This window comes from Falco rusticolus, chromosome 11, assembly GCF_015220075.1.
Source record: "Falco rusticolus isolate bFalRus1 chromosome 11, bFalRus1.pri, whole genome shotgun sequence".
NCBI classification, from domain to species: domain Eukaryota; kingdom Metazoa; phylum Chordata; class Aves; order Falconiformes; family Falconidae; genus Falco; species Falco rusticolus.
This window is the reverse complement of record NC_051197.1, coordinates 4,044,260-4,071,487: the sequence shown is the minus strand read 5'-3', so window position 1 is coordinate 4,071,487 and position 27,228 is coordinate 4,044,260. Positions and strand designations below refer to the sequence as shown.

General features: G+C 50.0%; 1 protein-coding gene across 16 annotated transcripts in view; it reads left to right on the top strand.

Moving 5' to 3' along the window:
* NFIA (nuclear factor I A) overlaps nucleotides 1-27,228 on the top strand; it is a 359,789-nt gene that overhangs the window by 83,528 nt on the left and 249,033 nt on the right. For 13 of the 16 annotated variants that reach the window (XM_037404270.1, XM_037404279.1, XM_037404278.1 and 10 more), the window contains exon 2: nucleotides 26,639-27,170. In XM_037404270.1, coding sequence (XP_037260167.1) covers nucleotides 26,639-27,170 — 532 coding nt within the window. Of the gene's footprint in view, nucleotides 1-20,503; nucleotides 20,879-26,638; nucleotides 27,171-27,228 lie in introns of those variants that run through there. The other 3 variants (XM_037404281.1, XM_037404280.1, XM_037404276.1) reach the window with 1 other exon arrangement.

The window sequence follows — 27,228 nt, the reverse complement described above, 5'->3', positions numbered from 1 at the left end:
AAAGCATTTGAGAAAACAAAGACACCATGTTCCAGCTGAGACACTTGCAAGTAATTACACATGGTGATGGCAGTGTGTGAAAGAACTATTTGAGAACTGATGCTAAGAGAGGTGCCTTTCTTTTTTTGTATAGACTGAACTATTTTCTGATCTCTAAGTGCCTTAGGGTCTCAGAAATCAAAGGCAAATTAGGCAAGGTAAAGAAAATCAGTCACCAGGTGTTCATCTGGAAAAGTGATAGAACTCCAGTGATTTTCACCAGTTCTGGGAGCTGATTCCCCTTCCCAGATGATACTGGATTTTATAAGGCAACTTTATCAGGCTAGTGGAAGAGGACAACTGCTCCACAGAGAACAGAATCTGGAGACCCACTCTTCCCGGAGTGTCTTCTCTACCTAAAACCAGATCTTTCAATCTCCCTCTGATGTTTTTGGATATCTGGACACATGTGATGCATAACAAAGACAGGCATGCGGTTTTAGGAGCAGCTAAAATGTGCTGGCTGACCCTTTCCTGAAAACCTCCTGAAGAGGAGAGATGAGAAGATGACTCCTCCTCTGACAAGTACCAGAGGACTGCAGCCAGGTAGGAGAACTCTGAGTTACGTTCATGTTTAGTGAATATTTATTACATTAGCACTATTTGAATGTTACTGAACACTGGTTAGAAAAGGAATGATGGAGACAGATTCGATTTAAGTAATATTTGTTACTAAAACTCAAAACGCATGCTGTTTTCAGTATTGAATTCTGTTTTGATAAAATCCATGATCAGAAATTGTTTTTACTCTACATGTACATTGATACATTAAGTATCTAGAAATCCTAAGAAGAAAATAATGTTGCAAACAGCAGTAAAGAGATATGACAACATATTTTCTCTTGTGTTCTAGATTTCCACTTCTGGAAGACAACCCACCCCCATCAGACTTCTTCCTATCGAAAGAAAAGAGGAAGACCAATATATGTTCACAGATTGAGAAATAAGTCACCTTCACATTGTACCACCACATCCTGGATCTGTTATTTTAAAGATAAAGAAGTTCCTCAGAGTACATCCATCTCAGCAAATCATTTCAGCTTGTGTTTCATTTCAAGCTGCTCAGTTGATCAGTGGGACAATTTCTTGCTCAGAGTTGATTACCAACATCACTGCAAGCCCAAAAGGCAGGTCGTCAGCCACTGGATCCACCTCTGACCAGACTATCTAGCTGTCCAGGCTTTTCTGTCACTGACAATTTTGATGTCCCCCAAACTTTTGGCATTTATCAATTAATAATGCTGCTCAGTGTCTTTTTTGTTTCGGCTTGTTATTGAGTTATCAGTGTCTCTTCTATGGACAAGTTGTGGTAGTTACAGTGCAGATACATAGACTGAAATACCCTCAATGACATTCTTCACTTATATATATGGCAGATGAATAAAATGCATGCATTTCATAGAGGTTTGTATTGAAATTGTGCTGAAGAACAGTGCTCTTGGGGAAACCACCAGGACCACCTGGAAGCACATTTACCTTGCAGTTGGTGGAGTGTGTGAGAGAAGGCCAGACCCTAGGCTGTAAACCCCAGACAGCTACAGAGTGAGAGACTGCCTCCAGTCAGTAATTAGGAGATGGATACACACACACACAAAAAAAAAAAAAAAAAAAAGGGCCATCCCTTCAGCATCACACGAAGCATTGTGAGCTCTACTGGATGGAGTTACTTTGCAGAGTTTGACTCAATCACCTGAGCTAAGATTTTACAGAGGATGCTTAGTATAGGCTGAAAATGTTACAACCAACGAGAATAGCATCTTCCTGGAGCATCCTTCTTTAAGGAAAAAAAGCCTGATCCTCACCAGCTGTACATGCCAGTGTTGCTCCCACAGAGGAAGAGCTGCCGTTCTGCAGTAGGTGTGGTTGGAAAGACCACAGGGAGCGGTAGGGGAGACCTGGTTACATCCACATCCATCATAAAATTAGTAACAACACAGACACCTGATATTTACGTTTCACAGGCTAATAAATATGTCTAAGAGCAGAAGGGATTATGCTGAGCCTTTACTCTGACCTCCTGCACAGAATCAGTTTATGCTATTTGATTTTACAGACTTTAGCTCCCACCTCTCATCAGCGGCTAGCAGGTCATTTGGGTAGGCTGAACTGCGCTTTGTCTGAACTTAGATGGGAGACCCCTGAGAACGTGCTAGAGCTGAAGGAAATGGGATGAGGTCCCTGCTTTCTCTTCCTTCTGCATTACACCAAGCTGCAATTGGAGGCACCGTGTGTTGGTACTGTAGTCTGGAAACTGTTTCTGTTTGTTCATGGGTTTGACAGTTGTTGAATTTTTTGGAGGACTGAGAGAAGAACAGGTTTGTAGAATGCGAGTAACACGTAGGATATGCATCTGGGAACTGCTGTGGTGGGTACATATGCCCACAGAGGAAATAAGCTGTGTGAGCAGCAGAACAAGTGATTGCCGGCGTTTCTTATGGGAATCGATAGCTGAGGCAGGAGTGCTTCAGCAAAAGGGGCTTGGGGTGAAGTTTCAGCCTAGCATTCTGCCTGTGACCCACTCTGATCCAGGACGGTCTTATTCATACTGTGAATAAAACAGACTTCCAAGTAGAAGATGCCCAGAGCCGGGGTCACTGCTTCCCCTTTACCAGAAAGCAGAGGCACAGGGCTCGGAGGAACCAGCTGTTTCGTGCCAGGAGGCAGGCAAGGGGTGACAGGGGCTGCCTTTTGGTGGGTTTGTGTAGCTCCATCGGCACATAAGCTTTGTTTCTATCTTTTAAAATAATACATTATTAGAGATGTATGAATGTGATATCTGCACACCTGGCCTGGGTCTGGAGAGCCCATGAAATGTGTTAGACTTGTTATTACTTGATTATTCCTTTGCACAGGTGTACGTTCCCGCTCCCAAATGCTTATGAAACGTCTCTGCTGATGTATATAGACTCACAGTGTTGAAGGCTAGAGAAAGCCCCTTGATATATGACAACTCATCATGTGCCACTGCCCCTGCATTAAATGTGTTAGCTTGTTTTTGATTACAGCAGGTCTTCTGGTCTTGCTTTGAAAATAAAAAAATTTTAAAAAAAATAGAAAGAAAGAAAAAGACAGTATATACTCTATGCCTTGAAAGTTAGTTTTCAGCCACTCTTGCTGTTAAAAAACACCCCTGAATTCTCACTTGAGTTTATTTGACTTCAACTTGCAGTTATCCATTTTTCTCTGAAAGATTAAAAATACCATCGGTATCCAGCAGATACTTCCAGACACATCTCATAGATACATAAACGCTTACACAATATACTCTTGTCACGTCTCAGTCTTCTTTCCAGTAAGCTAGGCAGATTGAGTGCTTTAAATCTTTCACTGTTAAGCACTTTCTTCAGCCCTGAAATCCTCTCTGTGATTCTTTTCTGCACCCTCTCTAGTTTTCCAACAATCTTTTAAAAGTGCGAACACCAGGAACCACATAATCTTACGCTGTCTGTATTAAAACCAATTCTCTTTGAATGGGCTCACCTCATCAAGCAACTGAGATCATTTGGAGTGTCGTTCTCATCATTGTCTGTCACTCCACCAATGTTCCTGTCACCCTCAGATTTATCAGCTGTGAATTTAGTGTTTACAGCCAAACCACTGAGGAAAACATTGACTAGGATCTGACCCGATGCTGATCCTGGTAAAACTCTCCCATTTGATAAGGCTTCCTGATTCAAAGCTACTTTTTAACAGGCTGTTAGCCAATTCCTAATCTAATTAGTGCATGCTCTATTGATATTTCTAATGTTTTTTGATCAGAATATCACACAGTGTTAATTCTAATCTCCATAAAAAATGAATATCACATCTCTTCATTGACCTTTATCATTCAGTCTTTACCTTCATCATATTATTTGATGCGCCTCATCAAAGAAAGAAATTGTGTTTGTCTGATAAGGCTTATTTCTCCTAAAACTGTATTTAACATCATTAATTATATTTCTATTCTTCATCATTTCAATCCCATGGCAGCTTTTCCAATATACTGTAACAGCTCATGATGTGTGAGAGGCCTGTTTTTGAGGTCTGTACATGTGTTATCAACCCAATCAAAACAATTCTTACACCCACTCTTCGAAAAGTGAGACGTTTCATTGTAGTGGCTTGCTGCTTACTTATGTATCATCTGGTAATTAAAACTGACTACTTGCCACGCTGCTTTAAGTGTAACCTGTGAAAGAACTCCAGCAGTATGTCTGTTCAGTCTAGTCCTGGCCAGTTTTCCAAGTGTTTCCCAGTGACCACTGGTACAAAAACCGTTACAACCCTGGACTTCCAGGGAGAGCTACATGCTTCCTGAAGCATGCCTTAGAAGAACACCATGAAAGGGACGATGATGAAATATCAGCTATCATGTAACTATCTATAAATGTTAGATTTCTACAAAGTGATTCCACTGAATTGTAATTAAGGGTTTGAAAGTCGAATGATTTTAAGTGCTAGTTTTAATTACCGCTTGGTGAACTTTAGTGTGTTAGGATTGTCACAACTTTCCTTTAGAATTAGTGTCAAGCCAGGCAATACAGTGGGAAATTATTAACTCATACTTTGGTTCAGCAATTATCTGCATTACAAGGTTTATGCAATTAGCTGTTTAAGATGTCATTATATTTTGCCATCTGGTACACAGGAGTTTATGCATATGAACAGGCACGTGTTGAAGTGATTTTCACTATATGACTCTTGATCTCAACCCAAATCATCACTATAATGAGTGGAAGACACAGTGTACAGTACATTAGTGGCAGGTGCATACTATCAACTTCATTTTAATAGAAGACTTTCATGTTTCCATTTTTAAAGTATTCCGCACAAGTGCTGAAAAATTAATTGCTCGTTTGCAATTTAGCAAAAACTGAGGACATGTTATTGCTAAATGCTAAGGAACATCAGTTTTCAGAAAAGTGGCCACTAATTTAAGTTCTTTCCATCTGTAACTTCAGGCCAATTTCTGCTCCAGACAATAAGAAAGTCTCACTGAAGTTCAGCTTAAAATGTTCTCTCATTTCATGGTGAGCATGCTGAATTACCTTTGATAGTCTCACAGCACTGAAAGCCTCCTGAAGCTATTGCAGAGCAAGTTGCAAGGATGCCTTAAAACCCACCTGTGGTATGGTCCCTGGGCAACAACCTACAGTGTCTCAGGTTTTTGCCACGGTGCACAGTACCATGACCTGCATCCTTGGTCTTACCTCAGTCCATCTAATGTCACCTTTGCCCATTGGCTCACGTTTGACACGCAGATTTTAAATCTGGGGAGAAAAGGTGTTGCTGTCAGCAGCCTACCACAAGGAAATCCTAGCTTGCAGACGGTACAAAATGTAAATATCAATAATGACAGCGCTGCATACTTAGATAATACCTGGTATTTGTGACACATGCTGCATCTGGTGTTCTAAAAATATTCACAGTCTTTAATTAATTAAATTGCATGCAGCTATTAACCTCATTTGACACAAGGAAACCGGTCTCTGGAACTGTAAGAGACCTCCTCGGTCACAGGAAGGCTGTGCAGAGACTGCGAGCGAGCCATCGGTGGGGACCATTCACTGAACTGCAGTGCAGACTGCTAAAACCCCACTGTAACTGCAGCACTGGCATTTAGCTGTAAAAGTAGGTGCAACAGTTTGGTGCAGGACAAGGCTTTGGCATCAGGGAATGGACAGGATAGCTCCTGCTGCCTCCTCCTTCGAGCCGGACTAAGTGCTAAATGCAGGACTGCTCGCGAGACAACACAAATTGTGTGGGTCTGCTGGCAAATCACATTTCTTAGGAACATTTATTGTTTTGTATTCTGGTATTACGCTCTGGATACTCCCCACGTCTTGGGGCAGCGGTGGCTGTCTCAGAGGGGGAGAAGGCACCGTTCCCAGCTGGAAGCGAGGGACCGTGCTGCATCTCCGTGTGCAGCCGCTGCGACTTCATTATTGAATTACATTAACAGGCCGCCCTCTAGTGTCATATTTTATTACATGGGTAAAAAAAAAAATGGGCCGGGTGGGTGAAAATTTGTGTTTTCTCTTAGCAAACACCAGCAAGTGAGTCACCCACAGAAGCAGCCACAAAACATTTCTATGGAGCACGCTGGGAAGTTCTTTCTCAGGCTACAATCCCCGAAATTTGGTGTAAAAGGGGTTTTCTACTGAGGTTCAGGAAGCTGATCCCGGGAGGCCCAAGACAAATACCACTCAAATCCATGCATGCACAGGCTGAGGTGCAGAATTTACCTGCTCTCTAAAATCAGCATTAACATTTCTGTGGGTGGTTATATCAACACCATGATATATACATGCATCTATACCTCTAACGTGAAGTGCTTCATCCTCTTGTACGTCCATCAATGTCATTGAGGGAAATACAGGAAACATCCTTCACAGCAACACCCCCAGTGCACACAGATCGTTTTGCTCAGGCTAAAGACAAAAAGGTGATATACATAAGGCAATGGGCAGTGATTATTGAGGAGTCTGCAATATTTCAGGGCTAAAACTAGAAAATACTAACAATGAACAACCAGATGAATACTTTTTTGCTCTGAACCTTCACTGGCACTAGCGGTCATGCTATATAAACTCTTTAGAGCTGCCCTTACTGGGATGGTTAGGCAGGGGGAAGCGGGACGAAGCACAACCACCTCCTCAGCAGCCCAGGCCAAGCCAACAGCTGGTGTAAATTAGCATGTGAAGGCAGTGCAAGTCCATCCATTTACACCAGCCGGAGACCAGCCCTTGCGTATTAATGTTCCCTGACACTGAAGCCACCTGCCTATCTTCCATTTTACTGAGCATATTTTGTTTCCTATGGGAGACCTGCTCGGTCGCACGAAAAGCATACTTTCCTTTAGGTAAATAAAGGAAAGAACCTGGGTTGCAGCGCACCAGGACCCCCCTGGTCCCCACCGACCGGCTGGCGACCGGGGTCTGCGCCTCAGGGCTGCCTCTGAGGGGGACACTGGTGGTGTCCCTGGAAGAGCTGGGATGGGGGAAACAAGCCCTTGGTTTTCCACAGGGAGCGCGGCCTCTGCCTCCTCCCTCCTCCCCCCAAAACCCTCTGGAATGACGGAGGTAAGGAGGAAGCCGGAGGAAGGAGCCGGGGACACCCAGCCCTCCCCTTCCCAGCCGCAGATGGCAGGACCGGGAAGGCCTGGCTCTGCCAACCTCAGACCCACGCACCGCGGCTGGCAGAAACCGCGGGCGAGGCGAGGGTGCAGCCGCTCAAAGTCACGTCTCTCCCTGAGGTTTAACCGGGATTATTTCCCCGGGTTTGCAAAATATGCAAACCGGCCACCTGGGCCCAACCGTGCCCCCCGCCGCCACAGACGCGAGGGGCCGTCGCCGAGGGGCCGTCGCCGCGGGGCTGCAGCCCCCCCCCCGCCGCCTCAGCCGCCCGCCGCCTCCTCACGGCCGAGCCTGACCCGCCGGCAGGGGGCGCTGCGCCGCCCGGCCTTGAGGAGGCGACGAGGGCGGGAGAGCGGGGCGGGGCGGGGGCGGGGCGGGCGGGGCGGGCGGCGCCTTCGCGCCTCCAGGGGGCGCCGCCGGGCTCTGGCGGGAAGCGCGCGGGGCGCGCAGGGCGCGCGGGGAGGCCGGCCTGGCGGGCACGTGCGGGCGGCGTGCGCACGGGCGGGGGACGCGGGCCTTGCACACCCATGTGCGCGAGGGCAGGCACCCACGTGCGTGCGCAGGCCTGTGCATGCACGTGCCCCTGCACCTGTCCGTGCATGCACTGCTCATGCATGCATACACATGTGTGTTTGCATGCACGTGCAGATGTGACACGTGTGGATGCGTGCACGTACATGTGTATGTGTGCACAGGCCCAACATGTGCACAGACACATGTGTGCATCCAGCAGGACAAGGCTGGGAGGTGCTGCACCCCCTGGCTTGGGGCTTGCTAGGGGGCCGGGTGCTGTGTGGGGCTGATTGGTATATGGGGCCAGCTGGCATATGTGACTGGGTGCTATATGGGGCTGGTTGGTGTATGGGGCCAGTCTGTATATGGGGCTGGGTGGTATATGGGGGCATGTGCTATATGGGGCTGGTTATATATATGGTGGGGTGGTATATGGGGCCAGGTGCTATATGGAACCAGACAGCATATGGGGCCAGCTGGTATATGTGGCCAGGTGCTATATGGAGCCAAGTGCTCTGTGGGGCTAGTTAGTATATGCAGTGGGGTGCTATATGGAACCAGATGGCATATGTGCTATATGTGGCCAGGTGCTATATGGGGCCGGGTGCTATTATGGGGCTGGTTTTAAAGATAGTGGGGTGGTGCTGAGCCCCTGCGGCGTGGCATGGAGCATGGGAGGGAAGGGGAGAGCAGAGCAGAGCAGCGCAGGGTGCAGAGGCGCCCACGGACACGCCGGTGTGCAGCAGTCAGCTGCGGAGCTGTGTGCTTTTATCAGACACCCCCATCCGCATTTTGCAACCCTGCAGTAACGCAACTGGAATTATTTATTATTGTTTCTTCTTATTAATTTAATTAAGTCTTGTTGCTGTAGCGTTTTTTTCCCCCGTATTAAAGGAAATGAAGTCAACATCATTAAAAGGAGTGGGATAGGCGTATGCCAAAGTATTTGTAAGAGCACGTTAAAAATATTCTAATATGAATTCCAGCTGTCTTGCAGGCCGCTGGTAACTTTTCCTGAGAAACCCAGCGACACCGCGGCCCCGCTGCCGTCGTCTGTGGGCCGAATGCAAATTTGTCACAACGAGGGGAAGCAACCTTCGTTATTTCCTCCAATCACACTTTTTAAATCAAGTTAGCTCGCAATTCATAAAGGCCTTTGGCATCGCCTTTGGAGTAAGTCTCGTGAGGTTTGTAATTAAAGGCAAATTGCACCAACCTCGTCTGCTCTGCAGATCAGCAAAAGCCCCAGTGAGCCCAGCCTGGTGCTGCCTGGGGCACGTGGCATGGCTGGGGGGTCCTGCCCAGGGGCAGCAGGTTGGTGGGGTTCCTGGGTGCCGGGGGATGTGTTTTGGGGTGTCTGTGTGCAGGTACAGTCACGTGCTGGGGTACTGGTGTGCATACATGGTGTGTACTGGGGTGTCTGAGTACTGGGGTACCTGGGTGCCAGGGTCCCCAAGTCCTGGGGGTACATGTGTACCGGGGTGCCAGGGTGCCTGGCTGCAGGTGTAGCAGTATACTGAGGTGTCTGTGTTCGGGGGTACCTGTGTGCAGGTATAGCGCTGTACTGGGGTGCCTGGAGTGTCTAGTGCTCGGGTTGCTGTTCACCAGTGGTACCTGTGTGCCAGGGTACCTGAGTACTGGGGTACCTCTGTGCTGGGGTACTAGTGAATCAGGGGTACCTGTGTGCCAGGTTACCAGAGTAGTGGGGTACTGTGAATCAGGGGTACTGGTGTGCTAGGGTACCTGAGTACTGGGGTACCTGCGTGCTGCTATGCTGGTGAATCCGGGGTACCAGTGTGCTGGGGTACCTGTGAATCCAGGGTACCTGGCCTCCCACTGCCCCGACTTCCACACAAATTTCCAAGCTGCCATAAAACCATCCAAAGGGGTGAGGTGAAGCACAGAGGCCCCGGCGAGAGCTACAAGGGGGTTGGTGTCTCGCTGCAGCCCCCTTTGCACTCCCACAGCTGGAGAGCACGGAGCACACCGCCACGCAGGTGGGCATGGGCTCCTTCCCCTCTGGCATCCCGTCCCGCTGTCTCGGAGGCTTTAGGAAGAGCAGCACTGCCGCAAAAAGGGAAAAGCATCTCCAATGGACTCTCCATCAGACGGGGGAGGCAGTCGGCCACAGCCGCTGTCCCCTTCCACTCAGGTGTCCAGTGTCCTCTGCTCTAAACGTTTCTCCTTCACTTACCAATTTTCCAAACTGTGAGCGAGAGGCAAGATTTTCCGTGGAGATTTGGTGCTTTCTCCACATTGCATGTGCAGGAGGCCTGCCCACAGGCCCTTCACCAAGCGGAGCAAAAGTCTTATGCACGAAAGTTTGGAGCTCAGTGACACGGCAAATCTGGAGATATTCCTTGAATTTAAGGAAAGCGGGGGGTGGGGGGTGGAAAATCACAGTTTATTGCTGCGGTGCAGTTGCAGAAAACAGTTTTAGCCTCCCACCCTGTGTGCTGCGTTACTGTTGGGGGGTTTATCCCAGATTTTATTAGCCATGTAAGCATCTACTGGCAGCATTTGACTGTCCTGCATGCAGCGTCGCGCGCTCAGAAGTGCCTCCTCCCTTGCTCAGAAGCGCAAGTCTTGATGACTTGCAAATGCATCTGGTGGGCTGGAGCCGTTCAGCCTTCCTGCAGCTTCTGCCCCTGCAACCCTGCCCTGACCTTGGGCGCAGTCAAGGGGACCCAGCAGAGCCCGCGCTGGGACGAAATCCTGGTGGATTGTGTCAACCCCTGAATTGCAGCAATACCACCAGCACTTTTGAGATTGAATTTTCTTTTTAATTTTTTTTTTCTCTACCATTAAAGGATGCAATGGGACATAACAGGCAAACCCATCACAGGGCCTAACGGGGCTCGTGGGGAGAGGCGGAGCTGCCACCCCTTACCGGGGTGCCCAAGCCCTCGGGCCCGGGGGACCCCCTGGCTTTACCCATCTGGCCCGTGGGCAGCAGGAGCAGCCCTGGGACATGAGGGTCCTGCAGTAACTGCACCCACCTGGCATGAAACACCTCTGCTGCCGGGCTGGGAGAGCTGGAGGCTGCTGCCCGAGGGTCTGCGTCCCACTGTCACCGGGGAGGATGCCACCGGCTCCAGCACCACGCTCCAGAGCACGTAAACCCCCACTATATACACATACAGATAGATAGATAAAATATATGTGGATGTGCACATCTATACGGGGTGTGCCGCCGCGGTGTGTGCAGCTGCTGGCAGGCAGGACCGTGCGGGGCGGGAGGGCTCGGCGGGTCCATCCGTGTCCCCCCCCTCCCTGTCCCACGCCGGCGTAGCCGGGCCCGGGGGGCACCGCAGGGAGCGGCAGGGGCGGGCGCGGGGTGGGCGCGGCGGCTGCCAGATGCCCCCCTCCCTCCGTCCCTGCATCCTTCCATCCCTGCATCCCTCCATCCCTCTGCCCCTCCATCCCTCCCTCCCTCCGCGCCGCCCCGCTCTGCCGCCCCCGCTACTTTTGTTGAGACTTTATTTTGCGGCGGGGGTCGGGGAGCGCCGGCTTACCCCTGCCTTCTTCCCCCCAGCACCCCCATTTTCGCATTTTTTTTAATTTTTTTTTTCGGGGGGGGGGGGGGGGGGGCCGTCTCTGAGCTGGCCAAAACCTCCCCGCTCTCCGCATGTGCGTGATTTAGAGTGACATAATTGCGAGCCGGGGCTGGAGCAGCGATAAATCAGCCCGTCGCCGGCGCGGTGCTGCCGTGACTCGCCCCAGCGCCGGACGGAGACTGCGGCAAAAGAGAGAGAAAAAAAAAAGGGGGGATGGGGATGGTGAAAGGGGGGGAACGAAGGACAAAAAAATAAGGGGGGAGGGGGAAATCCGCAGCCCGCGGGGCGGCGGCGGAGCGCGGAGCGACCGCGGGGGTTGCGCGGTGCGGCGCGGCTGGAGCGGCGGCGGGTCCCGACCTGCGCGGGCTGCGCTTCTCCTGGGGGTTCTATTTTCCTTTTTTTTTTTTTTTTTTTTAAGTTTTTTTTCCCCCCTTTTTCTTTCCTTATCCTGTACCTTAGATGAAAATGGCTACCACTGACTTGGCGAGCGTTTGCGAAGGCAGAGCTGGCAGGTTACGAGATTTATTTATTTATCCTCCCCCCCCCCCCAAAAAAAAATAATCCCCAACAACCCACAAACCTAAAAGCCAGCCCCAAATCAAACCGCAAACTTTAAAAGCTTTGCTCCCCTCCCCTTTTCCCCCCTATTTTCGGTCCCCCCGCACCCCTCGCGGTGCGGTGCCAAGGCTGTGCCGGAGGGGGGGCGCGGAGGCAGGGGAGCTGCGACGCCCATCCCCGCCGCCCACGCCGGGCAGCCGCCGGCAGCGCGAGCAGGCACCGGGCACGGCCGGGCAGCAGCCGCCGGGCTGCGGATTCCCTCGGCGAGTACAAATGGTGCGGCGGAGCGGGCGGATGCTGCGGCGGACACTGTGCTCCCGCGTAGGGATTATTCGCTTTTTTTTTATATATAGTATTATTTTTTATTTTTTATTATCATGCCACAGATCTGCAACTGTACGTGCAAATAAAAGCGAGAGCTCATGGATACCGCTTTCCTTCCCAGCGAGGACTGAGTAGTTAATCCAATAAGTATATGTATTGTTTGGGGTGGTGTGTGTGTGTGTGTGTGTGTGTGTGTGTGTGGAGGGGGAGGGGGGGCAGTTAATCATGTATCGCAATGTATGGATAATATATGTGAATATTAAAGTGACATGGGGTCTCGGCGAGGGGGCTCCTTCTGGGGAAAGGACAAAGAAGAAAGTGGAAACAATCTTTTAAAATATTTTCCATTCATAAAAATGGCAGAGGGCTTATACACCAGTCTATTTCTGCGTCTGACTGCACAGCTAATACGTTATTGCCAGCTTCAAAAGATAATTGTAGTGTCGGTAGAGACCTAATAATACAGTAGCACATGTAATTTTAAACAACACCTCATTGTTTATTGGGATGTAACTTTCCCAAAGTTTATTTGTAGCATTAAGAGATTTTTAAGTGCAGAACAAATTGCAAATGAGCAGCTGTGGGGCGATGCATGTTTTGTATGACTACGAGGGTTTCTATATTTAGTGACAATCTGAATCTGAAGAGGATTAAAAAAAAAAAAAAAACCAAAAAAACCCACAACACCAGAATATCTGTAAGGAAATGCTTATTTCCTCCTGGAGGAGGGGGGAGCTGTGCTGGGGGATCTCCGGGCTTGGCTTTTCAGTTTTCTGGGGGAGAAATAATACAGTCTGTGTGTCTCTGCCTGCGAGCTTCATGACCATATGTACACCTGCTCCATAGGCTCAGAAATAACCTTTTCATCTAAGAAGTTAACGAAGGGGTCGGGCATAGGTACGTGGGGCGGTGTCGTGATTTATGTGTTTTTCCAGGAATCCAAATAAAACCGTAGCTGAGCATGTCCCTTTGTAAGGGCCACCTGTGCATCGTGCCTGGCTGTTCCGGGGGTTACCCTATGGAAATCATCCCAGCCCAGTATAGAAGTTAACACAACAGTCGGGTGAGCAGAGGATGGTCTCACCTTCTCCCTGCTGTTAAGAGAGGAGAGCAGTGATTGTGACAGGCAGCCCACACGGTTTACACTTTTTTTTTTTTTTTTAAGAAAAACTTCTCTTCTGCAAAAAACAAAAGCAGCATCTCCAGAGAGATCCAGTACCAGCACAGGGTGCCCATCCTAGGTCTATATTGCCAGGGCTTACAATGCGGCAGGTCAGTGAATTACAGTAATAAAGACTTCAAAAAAAAAATTTCAGTTGCTGAGGCTAACACATTTCTTTCGCTGTTCCAAAGGAGCTGTAGGCACTGGGGAAGGCAGAGCAAGCAAAACAGAGTGGGTACGCTTCACTCTCTGGGTTTTTTACACCATCTTTTAGGCAGAAGCGTTGGGTCTCATGCAGATTTGAGTTCTTACAACCAACCTTTGCACATGAGGTAGATACACACGACTTTTATGACTTGCTCCTTGCACACTATGAAGTCGTCTATAGAATTAGAAAAGGTAGAGGAGTGAAAAGTTACTAATCACAGTGGAAGAGTGTTACTTCTTATTCCCTGAAATTTCATTTAGCTCAAAGTTTATGGGATAAAAGTGGGTTTTCTAGAATACCTGTATTAGATAGTGCCTGTTCTTCCTGTGAGGAATATAGACCTTAACACATTTTAAAAAATACCTCATTTGGGGCTGAAAAGGGTGATTTTTATAGCAGAAAAGAGACAAAGTTAGCAAAACTTGTGATGGAAAACCTTACTGCTCCATATCTGCGAGGAAAGCGATCACACCTCACGTGTGCTCTAGGTCAGCGGGGCTTAAAATATTTTGAAAGAAATAGTTGAGGAAGAGATTTTCAGATTAATTACGTGTGACACACACAACGCCAGAGGAGCAGTAACAAACCTGCACCTGTCACCGTGCCCACCTTGCCAGCCCCTAAACTAGGTGCAAAGTTGTCAGAGTTTTTGTCTGAAAAGGCCACTCTGATTTAATTTTTTTTTCTTCCCAGAATTTTAGCATAGCTAAGAAATGTGGAAAATTACTTACTGCTGAAACAGATCGCTGGTTTGGTTTTTTTATCTATTTATTTATTTTGGGAAATAATGCAAATTTCATTTGGAAAGTTATAGACCCCAGAGAAAAGCGTGCAGCGAAGGGCAGCAGGGAACACATGGTAATTAGGGCTAAAATGCCATGCTGCTTCTGAGCAGTGTAGGTGATGTTGGCATTTTTGCACTATATTCCTGGTTTCTCTTAGAAGTAACTTTTCTTTGTGACGTACCTCAAGTTTGTGTTACCTGAATCTTACCAAGTCCAATTAGCAATTCTTAAGCTTTATTTTTCACCCCATGTATGGAATCCCAGCTTTTATATTGGGAGAGAACCCTGAATGTAAAATGTTCTGTGAGAAAAAACAGCAACAAAAGATGTTGCTTTCCTTTTGAGAAATATATTGCATACATATGACAACGCATAGCTATGTAATACACTAAAATAAAGTGTGTGTGTGTGTGTATGGCCACATAAACGTTACTTGTCCCACCACATTTATACCACCCTTGCACAAACTTTATTCAAGCAAAATTTTCATTGAGATGTGCAAGATTAGGTCCAAAGTGTTTATGCCAAACTGCCTGATAAAACACTGGATATAGGACGATGGCAATATTGATACTGTGGGCTGTAATCACTCGGTATCACCAGAGAGCGATTTTGTTCCATTGTGAGAGGTGTCCATCCAGTCCCAGCAGCAGTGACACTGCGGTTCTATGTACAAACAAAATACATCTGAGGGCAACTGTATGTATTTGCATCCTTCCCCGGCTGTGAAAGGGAGGTTTATCCAGCTGGATGGTGGTATCAACATGGTGGGCAGGGACCTATAGGTGCACGCAGGCACCTGGTATAACCCTGCTCTGCCGTAGGGCTGGGCCAGCAGGCACTGCTGAAACCGATCAGGACATCACAGAGAGCTTATTAAACTGCATCCACTATTGCAGGGAACTTCCACTTTGTGGTATTTTGGGTTTTCAAATAAATTCTGCTTGTGAAGTGGTACTTGTGTTAAAATAGTATTACCGTTTCTTTTGCTCCTCATTAGATCTGCAGGAAAACAAAAGGGGAAACGCTGCCTATCCCGCCTCTCTGTTCCGTTCGCTTCCTTTCTGTAGCCTGCACACTTTTGCTAGGAAGTTGTTTCCTCCGCAATGCATCTCGCAATAGACTCAAGACCCTGTGAAAATGCATTACAAGTCTGCAGGCATTTCTGCGATACGCTCGGTTCTGGAGCTGGCACTTCGTGTACGGCCGTGCCAGGCAGCAGTGCCTCCAGTAACTCACGGTTAAAGTAGGAGATTTCACAGAGGAACGGATAGGATTGACCAATTATAGTGCAGTTAATTCCCACTTGCCCTTAGCATCACTGCTTTAATAACCATCCCCATGTGCATGCGACTTTGGCGATGCACCTATGGCCCAGACCTCAAATTGCGGTGCAGCCGCCTTCATCTGTCAAATGGGGACCACAGCACCTCTTCACCCTCCATCGCTCTCCTGCTGGGAATCATGATGATGGCCAGAAAATACCGCATGCAAAAATGTTATTTACACATATTTAGTGGTGTAAGGTGAGAATTTCCATTCAAACATATTAACCCGCTTATTTAAGCTACGCCCTGAAATTTGGAGCCTGGAGGGTGAAACTTCTGCCCACCTCCACTCGTGTTTGAGGGTGACTCAGTGTTTGCACGACTGTGGCATTTATTTATACTGCATCAAGGTTTAGAGCCTTCAGACCGAGGAGGGAAACCCCCTTACGCTCGGTTTTCTGTGTACACGGGGAATAATAAAGCAATCTCTTCTCCAGAGAGAGTCTTACAGACTGCTCTCCTTTTTACTGTCAGAATATAAATTTCATGAAGGATGGTGGGACCAAGCTGGGCACGGCACTAACCTACGGCTCCTCCATGACAGTTCTGCTGGGATTCGTAGCAGATTCTGTAGCGGATGTCGTGGGATGACACAGAAACACCTGGGCATTGATTTCCAGCCACCGTAACGGCCTTGGAGTCTTTAGTTTTGGAGATGCAATTCATAGCAGCCTGTGGCTCTAAAGGTCTTGATGGAGAGGGGATCAGGACTGAGCCGCTGGTGATTTTGGGGGGCTTCTGGCTCTCAGTGGGGCGAAGCTGCCTCCGGGGCAGGCAAGCAGACACAGTGGCTCTCCCAAAGCCACTAGCATCGCTCAGGGCCCCGCAGAGCCCCGTTGTCAGGATCAGGCCTTTAATGATTGCTGCTGTATGTTAACAGGCCATACCACATATAGACCGGCTATTGTCAGCGCTGATCCTTGTCCAACTGACGGGCTATTCAAAGCACTTCTCAAGCCTCTCCAAAATCCCAGCTTGTTCTACCCCGATGACAGCCATCCCTCCCATTCGGAGTTTTCTTTGTACGCTTGATAACATGGTGGAAATCCCTTATTATGCTTCTTTTAATAATGCTTTCACATGGCAAGGGGACATGATGTTTTAATTTATGCAGTACACATCATCCTTCGACAATTTGCTAAGAGGAACCCTCGCGACCTAAGCCTGCGCCGAATAACAGAAGTTTATGCAAAACCAGTGGTTTCCAACCTGTGGTCTCCAGCCCGCTGGGAATCGGCGGGCTCCTTCGGAGGGGTCACCAGGAGGTAACTGAGAAAGCAGAGAGCTGCTGCCGGGAGGTTAAAATGCGCCGCGCACGGAGCCGTGCTCTCACCAGCACAGGTCTGAGGCTCCCAGGCTCGAAACTGAGAATCACTGTCTGAGGGTTTTTTCCCTTTCTGATTTCTTTTTTTATTTTTTTTCCTCCCCTCTCTGCTCAGTGCGCTGGGGCGGCAGCCCTCTGTGTCTTTAAATACCTGCTCGAGTCGATTAAAAGGAGTAAATTCGGAGGGATAACCACGCCACTCGTTAAGTTGGGAGGGAAGTTGTGTGAGTAGAAGTCTCACTTTCTTGTAAAAAAAAATAGTAATTAACCTTCAGATCCACTTTCTCCCCCCCCCCCCCCAAATTAATTTTGCAGTATTATCACGCATCTTGAGGCTTCCAGTTTTAGGAATATAATGCTTCTGCTGTTAATGAAGCGGGTATCCACGATCAAGGGGAGCTGAGAGCTACAGACAATTGTTTGTTTGCCTTTATTTCTCACGCCCTTTGAAGGTTTTTCTTTTTTTTTTTTTTTTTTATTAAGTGACTTTAGCAGATTGTACCCTCGGAGCTGTGAATAATAGGGTTATTCTACAAAAATGGCCAAGGCTAGTTAAGACACACAAAGCCAGGAAATCCTTTCAGGGATGAAATCAGGACTATTTTAGGGGTGCCGTGTAAGTTGGAGACTGCAGCTCAGCCCCGGGCTGCTGCATTACTGTCAGGGTCGGCCGCGCTGCTGGAAGGAAAGTTCCTCCCCTGCCCCGGGCTTGCCCGGCCCCCGCGGACCGGAGGGGAGGCCCGCACCAGGGGGTGTGTGTGCAAAGCACGGGGAGCAAAGGACGGGAAGGGGGGTGCAAAGCACGGGGAGCGGGGTGCAAAGCAAGGCTGGTGCCCCTGCAAAGTGTGTGTTTGGGTGTTTGCTAGTGCCAGGTAACTTTGCCCGTGCTTTGCTGCTGCAAAGGCATGGGGGGGTTCCCCGCGCCGGTTGCCCTTGCGGTGGGGTGCACATGGGGGGGCTTCGCGTGCAAGGGAGGAGGCTACCCGTGCAAGGGGGGGGGGAGGGGTTTACCGGTGCAAGGGGCGGGGGTTACCGGTGCGGGGGCGGTGGGGGTGGTGTACCCGTGCAGGGGAGGAGGTTACCGGTTCGGAGAGGGGGAGTTACCCGTGCAAGGCGGGGTTACCCGTGGCAAGGGAGGTTACCGGGGGGGGGGGGGGGGAGCTAGCGGTGCAAGGGGCGCTCGCTGCCCACCGCCCCCCCCGCCCAGCACCCCTGCGGAGCACCCCGTGGCTGGGAAGGGGCTTGGGGGCGGGCTGCAGGCCCGCAGCGGCGACTGCCCGTCCTTGGGCTTGGGGGAAAGCGGGTGCGGGGGGGAGCGGTGAGCCCCGCCGTCCCCCGGTGCGGGTCTCCTATGCAAATCGCGGAGATTGCGGAAATAAGCGGGGGTGGGGTGGGGGTGTCGGGGGCACGGGGGGAGGAGGAGGAGGAGGAGGAGGAGGACGGGAGGCGGGCGGCTGCCGAATCGCTCGCAACTTCTGCAAAGTCCCAGGCGCTCGGAGCGCGCCCGGCAGCGCGGGGAGGCGGCGGCGGCGCCCGGGAGTCACAGCGCCACCCCCACCCCCCCCAAACCCCAAGGCAAAAAAACCCCAACCCCCCCCCCCCCAACCCCACTAAATCCACCCCCAGACCCACCTAACGTTAGGCGGCAATTGGTTGCGGCGTTTATTCTCTTCCGGGTTCCCAACGGCTGCAAGTTTATTTTAGCTCTAGCAAAAAAATAAAATTCGCAGAAGAATAAATAAAGCGGCGGCGGCGGCGGCGGCCCAGCCAGAGCGCCCCGAGTGCCGCCGGGCGACCCCGCCTGCCCCGGGTACCTGGCGCCGCTTAAACTTCGCTTTTTTGTTGTTTTTTACCCCGATTTCCACGCTTTTGCCGAGAGCAGCAGCTATTGTCTGGGCGCGAGCTGCGCGGGCTCTGGGAGAGCAGGGAGCGCGGGCGCGGATGTCTGCACCGGAGTTGCCTTGGGGTTGGTTGTTTTTTTTTTAAAATGTTTTTTTTTTTTCCAGGGATTTGAGAAAACCGCTGAGCTTGACAGATTCCCCCCCGACCCCCCTCCGCGGGACCGCCCGTACGTGCGCGCCGGCTCCGTACGCGCCGTCTGGAGCGCCCGCGGCCGCGCACAAAGAAACGCGGCTGGGCGCGGGATGTGACGGACCGCGGGGAAGGCCAATCGGAGGGGCGGGGCTCTGTGACGTTGCCGAGCGCTGGCCAATCAGCGGTGGGGGTGGGTGTTGCGACGTTTGAACTCCCCGGGGGGAGGGGCGCGCCTTTTTTTTCTCCTTTTTTTTTCGGGATTTTTTTTTTTTCCCTTTTCCGCCGAAGTTGGCGGCGCCCCGCAGGGACGAGGCCGCTGGCGGGGACGGGGAGCCGCGAAAACCTCCGGATTTAGCACCCAAAAAAAAAGCAAAAATGGGGGATGGGAAGAAGAAAAAAAAGCGTTTTATTATGTTTTGTTTTGTTTTTTTTAAAAAGCGCATTTAAAAATTATTAATATTTTAAAGCGTGCTGACTCGGGGAAAAATAAGAATAACTTGCGCGGCCGCTTGTTTAGCTCTGAAAAATACGGCGGGTGTGGGGGAGAAGGTGCTTTTGCTCTTCTCCCCTCCCCCCCCCCCGTTATTTTTTTTGGGGGGGTGTCCGCGGCTGCGGAGGGGCTGCGCTTGACCGCGGGCCCTGCCTAGAGGGCGCAACCAGCCGTCCCGCGGCCAAAAGTCTTCCGAAGGGCGCCAAAAGTTACTTAAAGATAATGCTGCAAACCGCAAAGCGCTGGGAGCGGTGCAGCCCCCCCGCCGGCTTCTACACGAGCTGCATAGGCGGGGAGCGGGATTTTTTCCCCCTGTACCTATGGATGGGATTTTTCCCTGCTCCCTTCGCCCGCCCCCGCATGGATAACTACGCGGAGGGACGCCGAGGTCGCTTCCAGCATCAGTGGGAAAAGCTGTTCCCAAGCGGGGGGGGGGGAGCACAAGCCACGGGACACCCTACAGTCCCCATGAGCGGGCTGGAGAGCATCCAAACCCCAAACCCAAACGCTGCCGGTGCCAAAACAATGCGCTCCAGAAGTGGCAGGAGCCGCGGGTGTATTTTTAATTTTAAGCGCTTCACTTTTAAGGAGCGATTTTATTAGTAAAGGGGTGTGTGTGTGTGCGCGACGTGCAGATGAATTTATGCGTTGCAATTTTATTTATTTATTTATTTATTTTAAGTGCAATAAGCACCCCTGACCATAAAGCGCTTGATTTAAAATGACAAGTGCCAAAGGGGATGGGGAAAGTTGTGAACGCAGCGCCGCTCCCCCCGTGCCCCCCCCTCCCCTCCCCGGCCATGGGCCGAGCGGGGCCGCAGCCGTCGGGAAAAGACGAAACAAAAAAAAACCAACCCCAAACCGACCCCTCATCCCCCCCCCCCCCAAAACCCCCGAAACAAGAAAACTTTGAGCCGAGCCCCGCTGGCTCTCCGCGGCTGCCCGCGCTGCGGGGCGGCGGGGCGGAGGGAGGCGGCGGCGCCGCAGCCCCCTCCCCGCCCCTCCCCGCACCCGCGGGCGGGCGGCGCGCAGCGCTGAGCGGGCGGCGCGGCGCAGAGCGGCGCGGCGCGGAGGGGCGCGGAGCGGGGGCCGCGGCGGCGGAGGGGGCGCGCAGCGTGCGCTATGCCTTTAACGGCGCGCAGGGCAGGCATGCCGAGCGCGTAGTGCGGGAAAGTCGAGGCGGGGTTAAAGTTCAGCTCATGGAGCGGCTCCGCGCTGGCTGCAGTTTGGCAGAGTTGGAAATGTGAAAGCAAGAAGCAGGCTCGGGGCTCCCCCTCCTCTCCTCTCTCTCTCTCTCTTTTTTCCCCTCCTCTCTCTCCCTCTCCCTCTCTCCCTCTCTCTCTCCCCCTCTCTCTCTCCCTCTCTCCCCGCACACGCACACCTCCCAAACCGCAGCCCCCCGCAGCAGTCATGTATTCTCCGCTCTGTCCTCACCCAGGTAAGCGGCTGCCGGGGCGCGATGGGGCCGGCGCTGCGGGGGTGCGCACCGTGTGCGCGCCCGGGGAAGGGGCACGAACGCAGCTTGCCGAAACTAACTTTGTTGCCTTTCGCGGGCATCCCACCCCCCCACCCCCCCTTCCCGCACGGCCATTTGTGTCGGCACAGGGCTAATGGCGCCTACTTATTAATGGTTAAGTAATAAGGGGGGGGGGGGGGGGCGCGCGGGCGCGGTGCTGCGGGACGCCCCGCACGGCCCCGCCGTGCTTGGTCATCCGCGATCGATGCCGCCGCCGCCGCCGCCGCCCGCCCCGCACCGCGGCCCCGGGGCAGCGCTGCCAGCCACTGCGCCGTCTGCAGCCCCAGGCGCCGGGCACGGCCCGCAGCCGCCCCACGCGGGGTTTACGCGGCTGCGGGGTGGGGGGTGGGTGGAGGGAGGGGGGGGAACCGGCCCTGCCGGCTCCGCGTTTCCCCCAACCCCCCCCCCCGCCTCCGGGCGCGGAGACGGAGCGTCCCCCGCACCTGGGCACGCTCCCGCGGTGCAGCCCCCCCCTGCGCGGAGTGCGCTCCGCACCCGCGCAGCTAGCCCCGCTGCGGGACCCGACCGCGGGGCACACACACGCACGACACGGGCACCCGCAAACTTGTCCCGCGCGTGTCCCCGTGTGTCGCCTCCCCGCCCCCCCCCCGCGATCCCCCCGCCCTCGGATCGGGCCCTCCGCGGGACTCGGCGCAACTTTTGCGCCCCCCGCTTGCAGCGGGACGGGGCTGTGCGAAAAGAGGGGGAGGTGCCGCTCCGCGATGCCCCCGAGTTGCGCGGCCGCGGAGCGCTGCCGGTCCCCCCCCCCCACCTTCCCCACACACTGCTGCAGGACGCTAAATTACACACCTTCAATTAGCAGGATATAATGGTTTAACGAGGAAATGCTTTGTGGTGGACTCAAACCCCAGATTATTTCCTCCTGCAGGAGATTTTGACTACATTATTCTTATTAATTTAATTTGAATATTTTTTTTCTCCCGGTGAGAAAGCCTCTCCAGGCTCTTTCCGTCGAGAAAAAGGCGAGGAAATGCAGAGAGAGGGGATGCAGCTTCCCAGGCAGCTTGAAGAGCTGCAAAAGTTTAGTCCCCTTCTCCTGCCGTAGTGTGTCATCCCCCTGCTTTCCCCAGCCTCCCCCAAATTTCTGGGGGTGCCAGGCCAGCAGCAGCCAGGCTGGCAGGCGCACGGAACTCCGCCGGGCTTCAAAACCCCTGCACATGGTTGGTTACAAGGCAGGAGGAAAAGGGGAGTTTGCAGAGGATGGGATGCAACTCCCTGCTCTGCCTGCCCAAAGTTTGTGCCTTTAATTCAACTCTGAAAAATACCGGGATTTTATCGCTCCTGCTTCTGCAGGAGGGCCAGCAAATCCGCTCCTGTAGGGCCAGCACCACCGCATCGCTCCGCAGCTGCACGTGGAGCTCCTTGGGCTTAGTAGGCCCAGTTGTACATTAAGGAGAGAAAATAAATCCATGGGCCGGTTGTTCCCTGTCCTGGTGTCTTTTTCCCCCTGACACCCCCCCCCCCCCTTTTTTTTTTTTTCATTAAATAAAAAAAAAGGGGAAAGAAAAAGCTAGGCACTGTGCTTTTCCTCAGTTGTGCAAATCTCGCATTCTTGTTGCACGTTTGGAAAAGTAATAACGAGGATTAGAGGCCTTCTGACAAACTCTTCCCTCCGAAGGATCAATTGGGTGGTTTTGTCATTTTCGGTAGAAAAAGGAGGCGAGCCCTGAGCAATTGCAAGCAATTTCCTATTTTTCATTTCAGGAGCTTTTATTAATACAAGTTTTGGGACAGAGATATTTTTTCCCTTTTTTTTTTTTTTGTGTGTGTGTTGAGTTTTGGTTCACATTTAAAGGGAAGCTTTCAAAAGTTGGGTTAGAAAAGGAAAACAAACAGAAATCCTAGTTATGAGCATATTTATCCAAGCACTGGAACTGAAATGGCACAAGCATTTTGTATCATCTGTCAGGAAAAATCTAAACATCGTTCCATTTACATATCTGCTGAAGATCTAGGAAATAGTTGGGGAACATATGCACATCTCCTAATAGATTTACAAGCAAATGGATTGTAAAAAATATTAACAAGGGTTGCTGTAGCTGGCTTGATTTCAAAAAGATCAGCAGAAATATATTGTTTCAAAAGGCTCCTTTGCAGTGTTACATTATTGCGGGCGCCTTTGGGCTGGGTTTGGGGGCTCTTTTGTCCTGTGGGTTTTTTTGGTTTTGTTTTGGTTTTTTTTTTTTTAAATTTTATTTTATTTTACACCTCTCTGAAGAGCAGAGGAGAATTTTGGTATCAGCGATACAAAATTGCACGGCCCATATTGTAGGTGCTGCTTAGAAACAGGCTGTGCTCTGAAGAGCTGTATCCTCAAACTTTGGAGAGTAGTGCAATGGAGAGGAAAAAAAAAAAAAGAAGAAAAAAGCAACTTACTTTTATTCTTGCTTTCCCAGCTTTTTGGTGTGCCTTTTATTTTTAGGTGACCCATCCAACACCGAGGAGGGAAAGCAAACATCTTTATAAAATACTTTGAAACTTTCCCTTAAAGCTAACTTTGGGAAAGGCAAAGATCATCTCCTTTTCCACCAGTTACTTAAAATCTTGATATTTTGCAGCGAGGCTGCAGACAAGACTGCAAATCTGTTAGCACACTTGCACTGACACATTTCCAAAACTTTTTTTTTTTCTTGTGGGGGGGGTGGGGTGGCTATAATAACACTGAAATAAATAATTGTATTGTGCAGAAACAGCTCCCCGCCCCCCCCCCCCCCCCCCCCCCCCCCCCCGCCATCCCCGCTTCCAGCCCAATTTTGTTTGATCGGTCCTGAGTGCTTTTATTTCCACTGACTTGCTAATACCTCACCGCCGAGATTGAAGCAGTGCAATTTTTACGGAGCGGCGTGTTTACCAAGACAGTTTGAAAGTTGGTCTGTTTATGAGTCATTAACCTTTTCTTCCTCATACCACCATTTTTTGAAACGACACATGTGAGTCTGATAGGGACGTGCACACCTCGCAACGATCGCGAGCAATGGTGTGCTTTTCATTTACTTCAGCCATGGACCCTGACTTTTACACTTCACAACTATAAAAGTACCTTTTTGATGATATTTTTTTGCCTTCCTCCCGAGGTCCTTTTTAAGTGTTTGGTTATTTTTTTTCCAGTTGTTGTTACCTCCCCTTTCAGGTTTCCATCGTGAGCAAATCAGACTTTTAGCGCAGGTTAAAGCAACTCTCTCTTGGATAGCATCCAGCATCGAGCCAAAAAAGTCCCGAGCACATGAGATCAGGCAGGACAAAGCGCTGCTTAAAGCAGAAAAGTTAAAATATTTCAGGATGTACCAAGACGTGTTTAGAAACTAGGAAAGCTGGAAGCGCTCCCCTGGCTCATTGTGGGGCTGGCGAGCCTCTGCTGTGTGTACCTTCGCAGATAAACTTCCACTTGACAAAAGGCCTTTTTTCCTTGACTCTCCACGAGTGGGGAAGGGGAAGGACAGAAGGGATCAGAAGGGAGGGTTTATTTTTTAATAGCTTGTAGGTTTTGTATTTTTTTTTTCCTCCCCCCGCTCCCCCCCAGCCACCAGAGCTCTTTCTGGTGGGTGAGAGCAGCTCCATGTGCTGGGATTGTGCCTCCTCTCACTTTTTGAATTTGCCGACTGCAAACTCACAGCAATCTTTTTTTTTTTTTTTTTTGTTTGTTTGTTTTTTAAAACTTTATTGAAATTTGAAACTATGATCTTTTCCAGTAGGGGGGGGGATGTGTAAAAAAAAAAAAAAAAAAAAAAAAAGAGGAATGTGTCAGTCATTGGAGTGATTTATTTTATTTTACCTGCTATATATTTTATAATCATTCATAGTACTTGTGATTACTGCCGCTCTGCTGTGCTATATGAAATATATTGTGCCGTTTGGGGTAATTTTTCACAGTCTGCCTTTAAAATAAAAATAAATGCGGTGGTATTACTTCTAGATTTCAGTATTTACAATTCAGGGGCCACTCAGAATAAGTGCAATGAAAGCTTTTGGGAAGTCAGCAGAAGGTCTTGAATTATGACAGGATTTTGCTGATAGATATTTCTGCTATTGATTTCTCAATCTTTCATAATTTTTGAAAAGAAAATGCAAGTTAAAATAAGGTGTTGAAAGGAAGTAAGATGTCTGTTTTAATAACAATATTTGCACGACCTGAAATGATTTGGGTAGGAAATGTACGCCATGGGATAATTAAAAAAAAAAAAAAAAAGTTAGTTAATCTGAAAAAATCCCCAATGTTGCCTTGCAAAAGGATAGGCAGCGGGTGGCTTTTACCATGCTGGGGGAAACATTCCAAAATTATTTTTCCCTCTGGAGGGCCCAATCCTGAGAAAAGGAGGAACTCAGCCCTGGAAGCAGGCACGTCCCCAGCACGCGGTGCTGGATCAGGCCCCACAGGCTACATACATTTTATGTGCAGCCTGGAGTTTGGTCGTTCATTTATTGAGAGAAAAACAAGAAACGTGGCCCCAGTATATTATAATATGTTTTGATCCCTTTGGCTGATTGATGTAGTACTTTTTGAGGATATATATATTAATTTTTTTTCAACAAAACTGGTGTGTGTGTGTCTTTCTTGTGTTTTTTTTTATTGTCAGAATAATTTTAATCGTGATTATCTTTGTGCCAAGGAAAAGGGGTGATCTTTAAGTCATCGTTACACAAAGCAAGCAGTGGCTCTGGATGGCCAAAGTAACTTTCCAGTAGGGCCATTTCTTTTTAAATACGTGAAAATATGACACAAAGTGTCCCCGGAAAAAAAAAAAGGATAATTCTTTACGTATTTGCACGAGTCGTGCTAAGGCTTGCGTTACCGCATTTTTCGTTTTTTCCTGTTTTCTTTTTATTTTATAAAAGGCTCAGAGTTTGGCTTGTCCTAATATGCCTGAATAGCAGGGTTTAATTTTGTTCTTTTTGCCTAAATGTAAACAAAACTTTTTGAAAAACAAAATCAATTGTGAGCCTTGCTTTTTCTAGGATTTCAGCATTAGTTGTCGCGCACGCGGGACGGATTGACGACGTTACTTTCTACTCTCTTCGCCGTGTAGGAAACGGAGAGAAAAACCACCCTTCATTGTATTTGTATATGCAGCTATATTGGCATTTTACTATACTGCCTCCTGCTATTTCCAAATATATCTTAGGGAAAGTTTTACTATACTTTAGACTTCCCCATACAAACATTGATTGGCATCCAAATGTTTAGGATTTGCCAAATTGGCGGGCATACGCTGGCTACACCGCAAGCAGCAGGGTCAGGGAGAGAGCAAAGGGAGATACGCGCTCCCTCCGCAAGTGGACTTGCAGCAGGGCTTTTTGCTTTTAACTCCTTTTACCTTTTTTTTTTGTGTGCTTTTTTTTGGTTTGGCTTTTTGTTTTTTAAGAGCTTTGGGGATCAGGGAAAGGGTCCCACGTTGCCCCATCTCTGCCTGTGTGCTTGTTTGAAGTCGGGCCTGTTCTCAGGGGGTGGGAGCGGAGGGTTGGGGTCGGCGTGAGGCGAGCGGGGCTGTGGCGGTGGCGGGCTGGGGGTCCAACAGCGAGGGGCCCGAGTCCCCCAGCCCGTCAGATGTGCAAGCCCAACTGTCCCCGTCCCAGTGGGCCTTGGCGCCTTGTGAAAGCCCCCTTTCCCGGAGGCTTTTTGTTGATGGTTTCGGTGACATCGACCCTTCTCTGTAACTTTTTCAGGATGAATTTCATCCCTTCATCGAAGCACTTCTGCCTCACGTCCGAGCGTTTGCGTACACGTGGTTCAACCTGCAAGCCCGAAAAAGAAAATACTTCAAAAAACATGAAAAACGCATGTCAAAAGAGGAAGAGAGAGCCGTGAAGGACGAACTGCTAAGTGAAAAACCCGAGGTAAAGCAAAAATGGGCATCCAGACTTCTGGCAAAGCTCCGGAAAGATATCAGGCCTGAATTTCGGGAGGATTTTGTTCTCACAGTCACAGGAAAAAAGCCTCCGTGTTGCGTTCTTTCCAATCCAGACCAGAAGGGCAAGATGAGAAGAATTGACTGCCTTCGCCAGGCAGATAAGGTCTGGAGGTTGGACCTTGTTATGGTGATTTTATTTAAAGGTATTCCGCTCGAAAGTACTGATGGCGAGCGCCTTGTAAAGTCCCCACAGTGCTCTAACCCCGGGCTGTGCGTACAGCCCCACCATATAGGAGTTTCTGTTAAGGAACTCGATTTATATTTGGCATACTTTGTGCACGCAGCAGGTAAGTGCCTTTCTATACCACCTTCTCCAACTTTTCGGTTTATCTCCGTGCCGGGCGC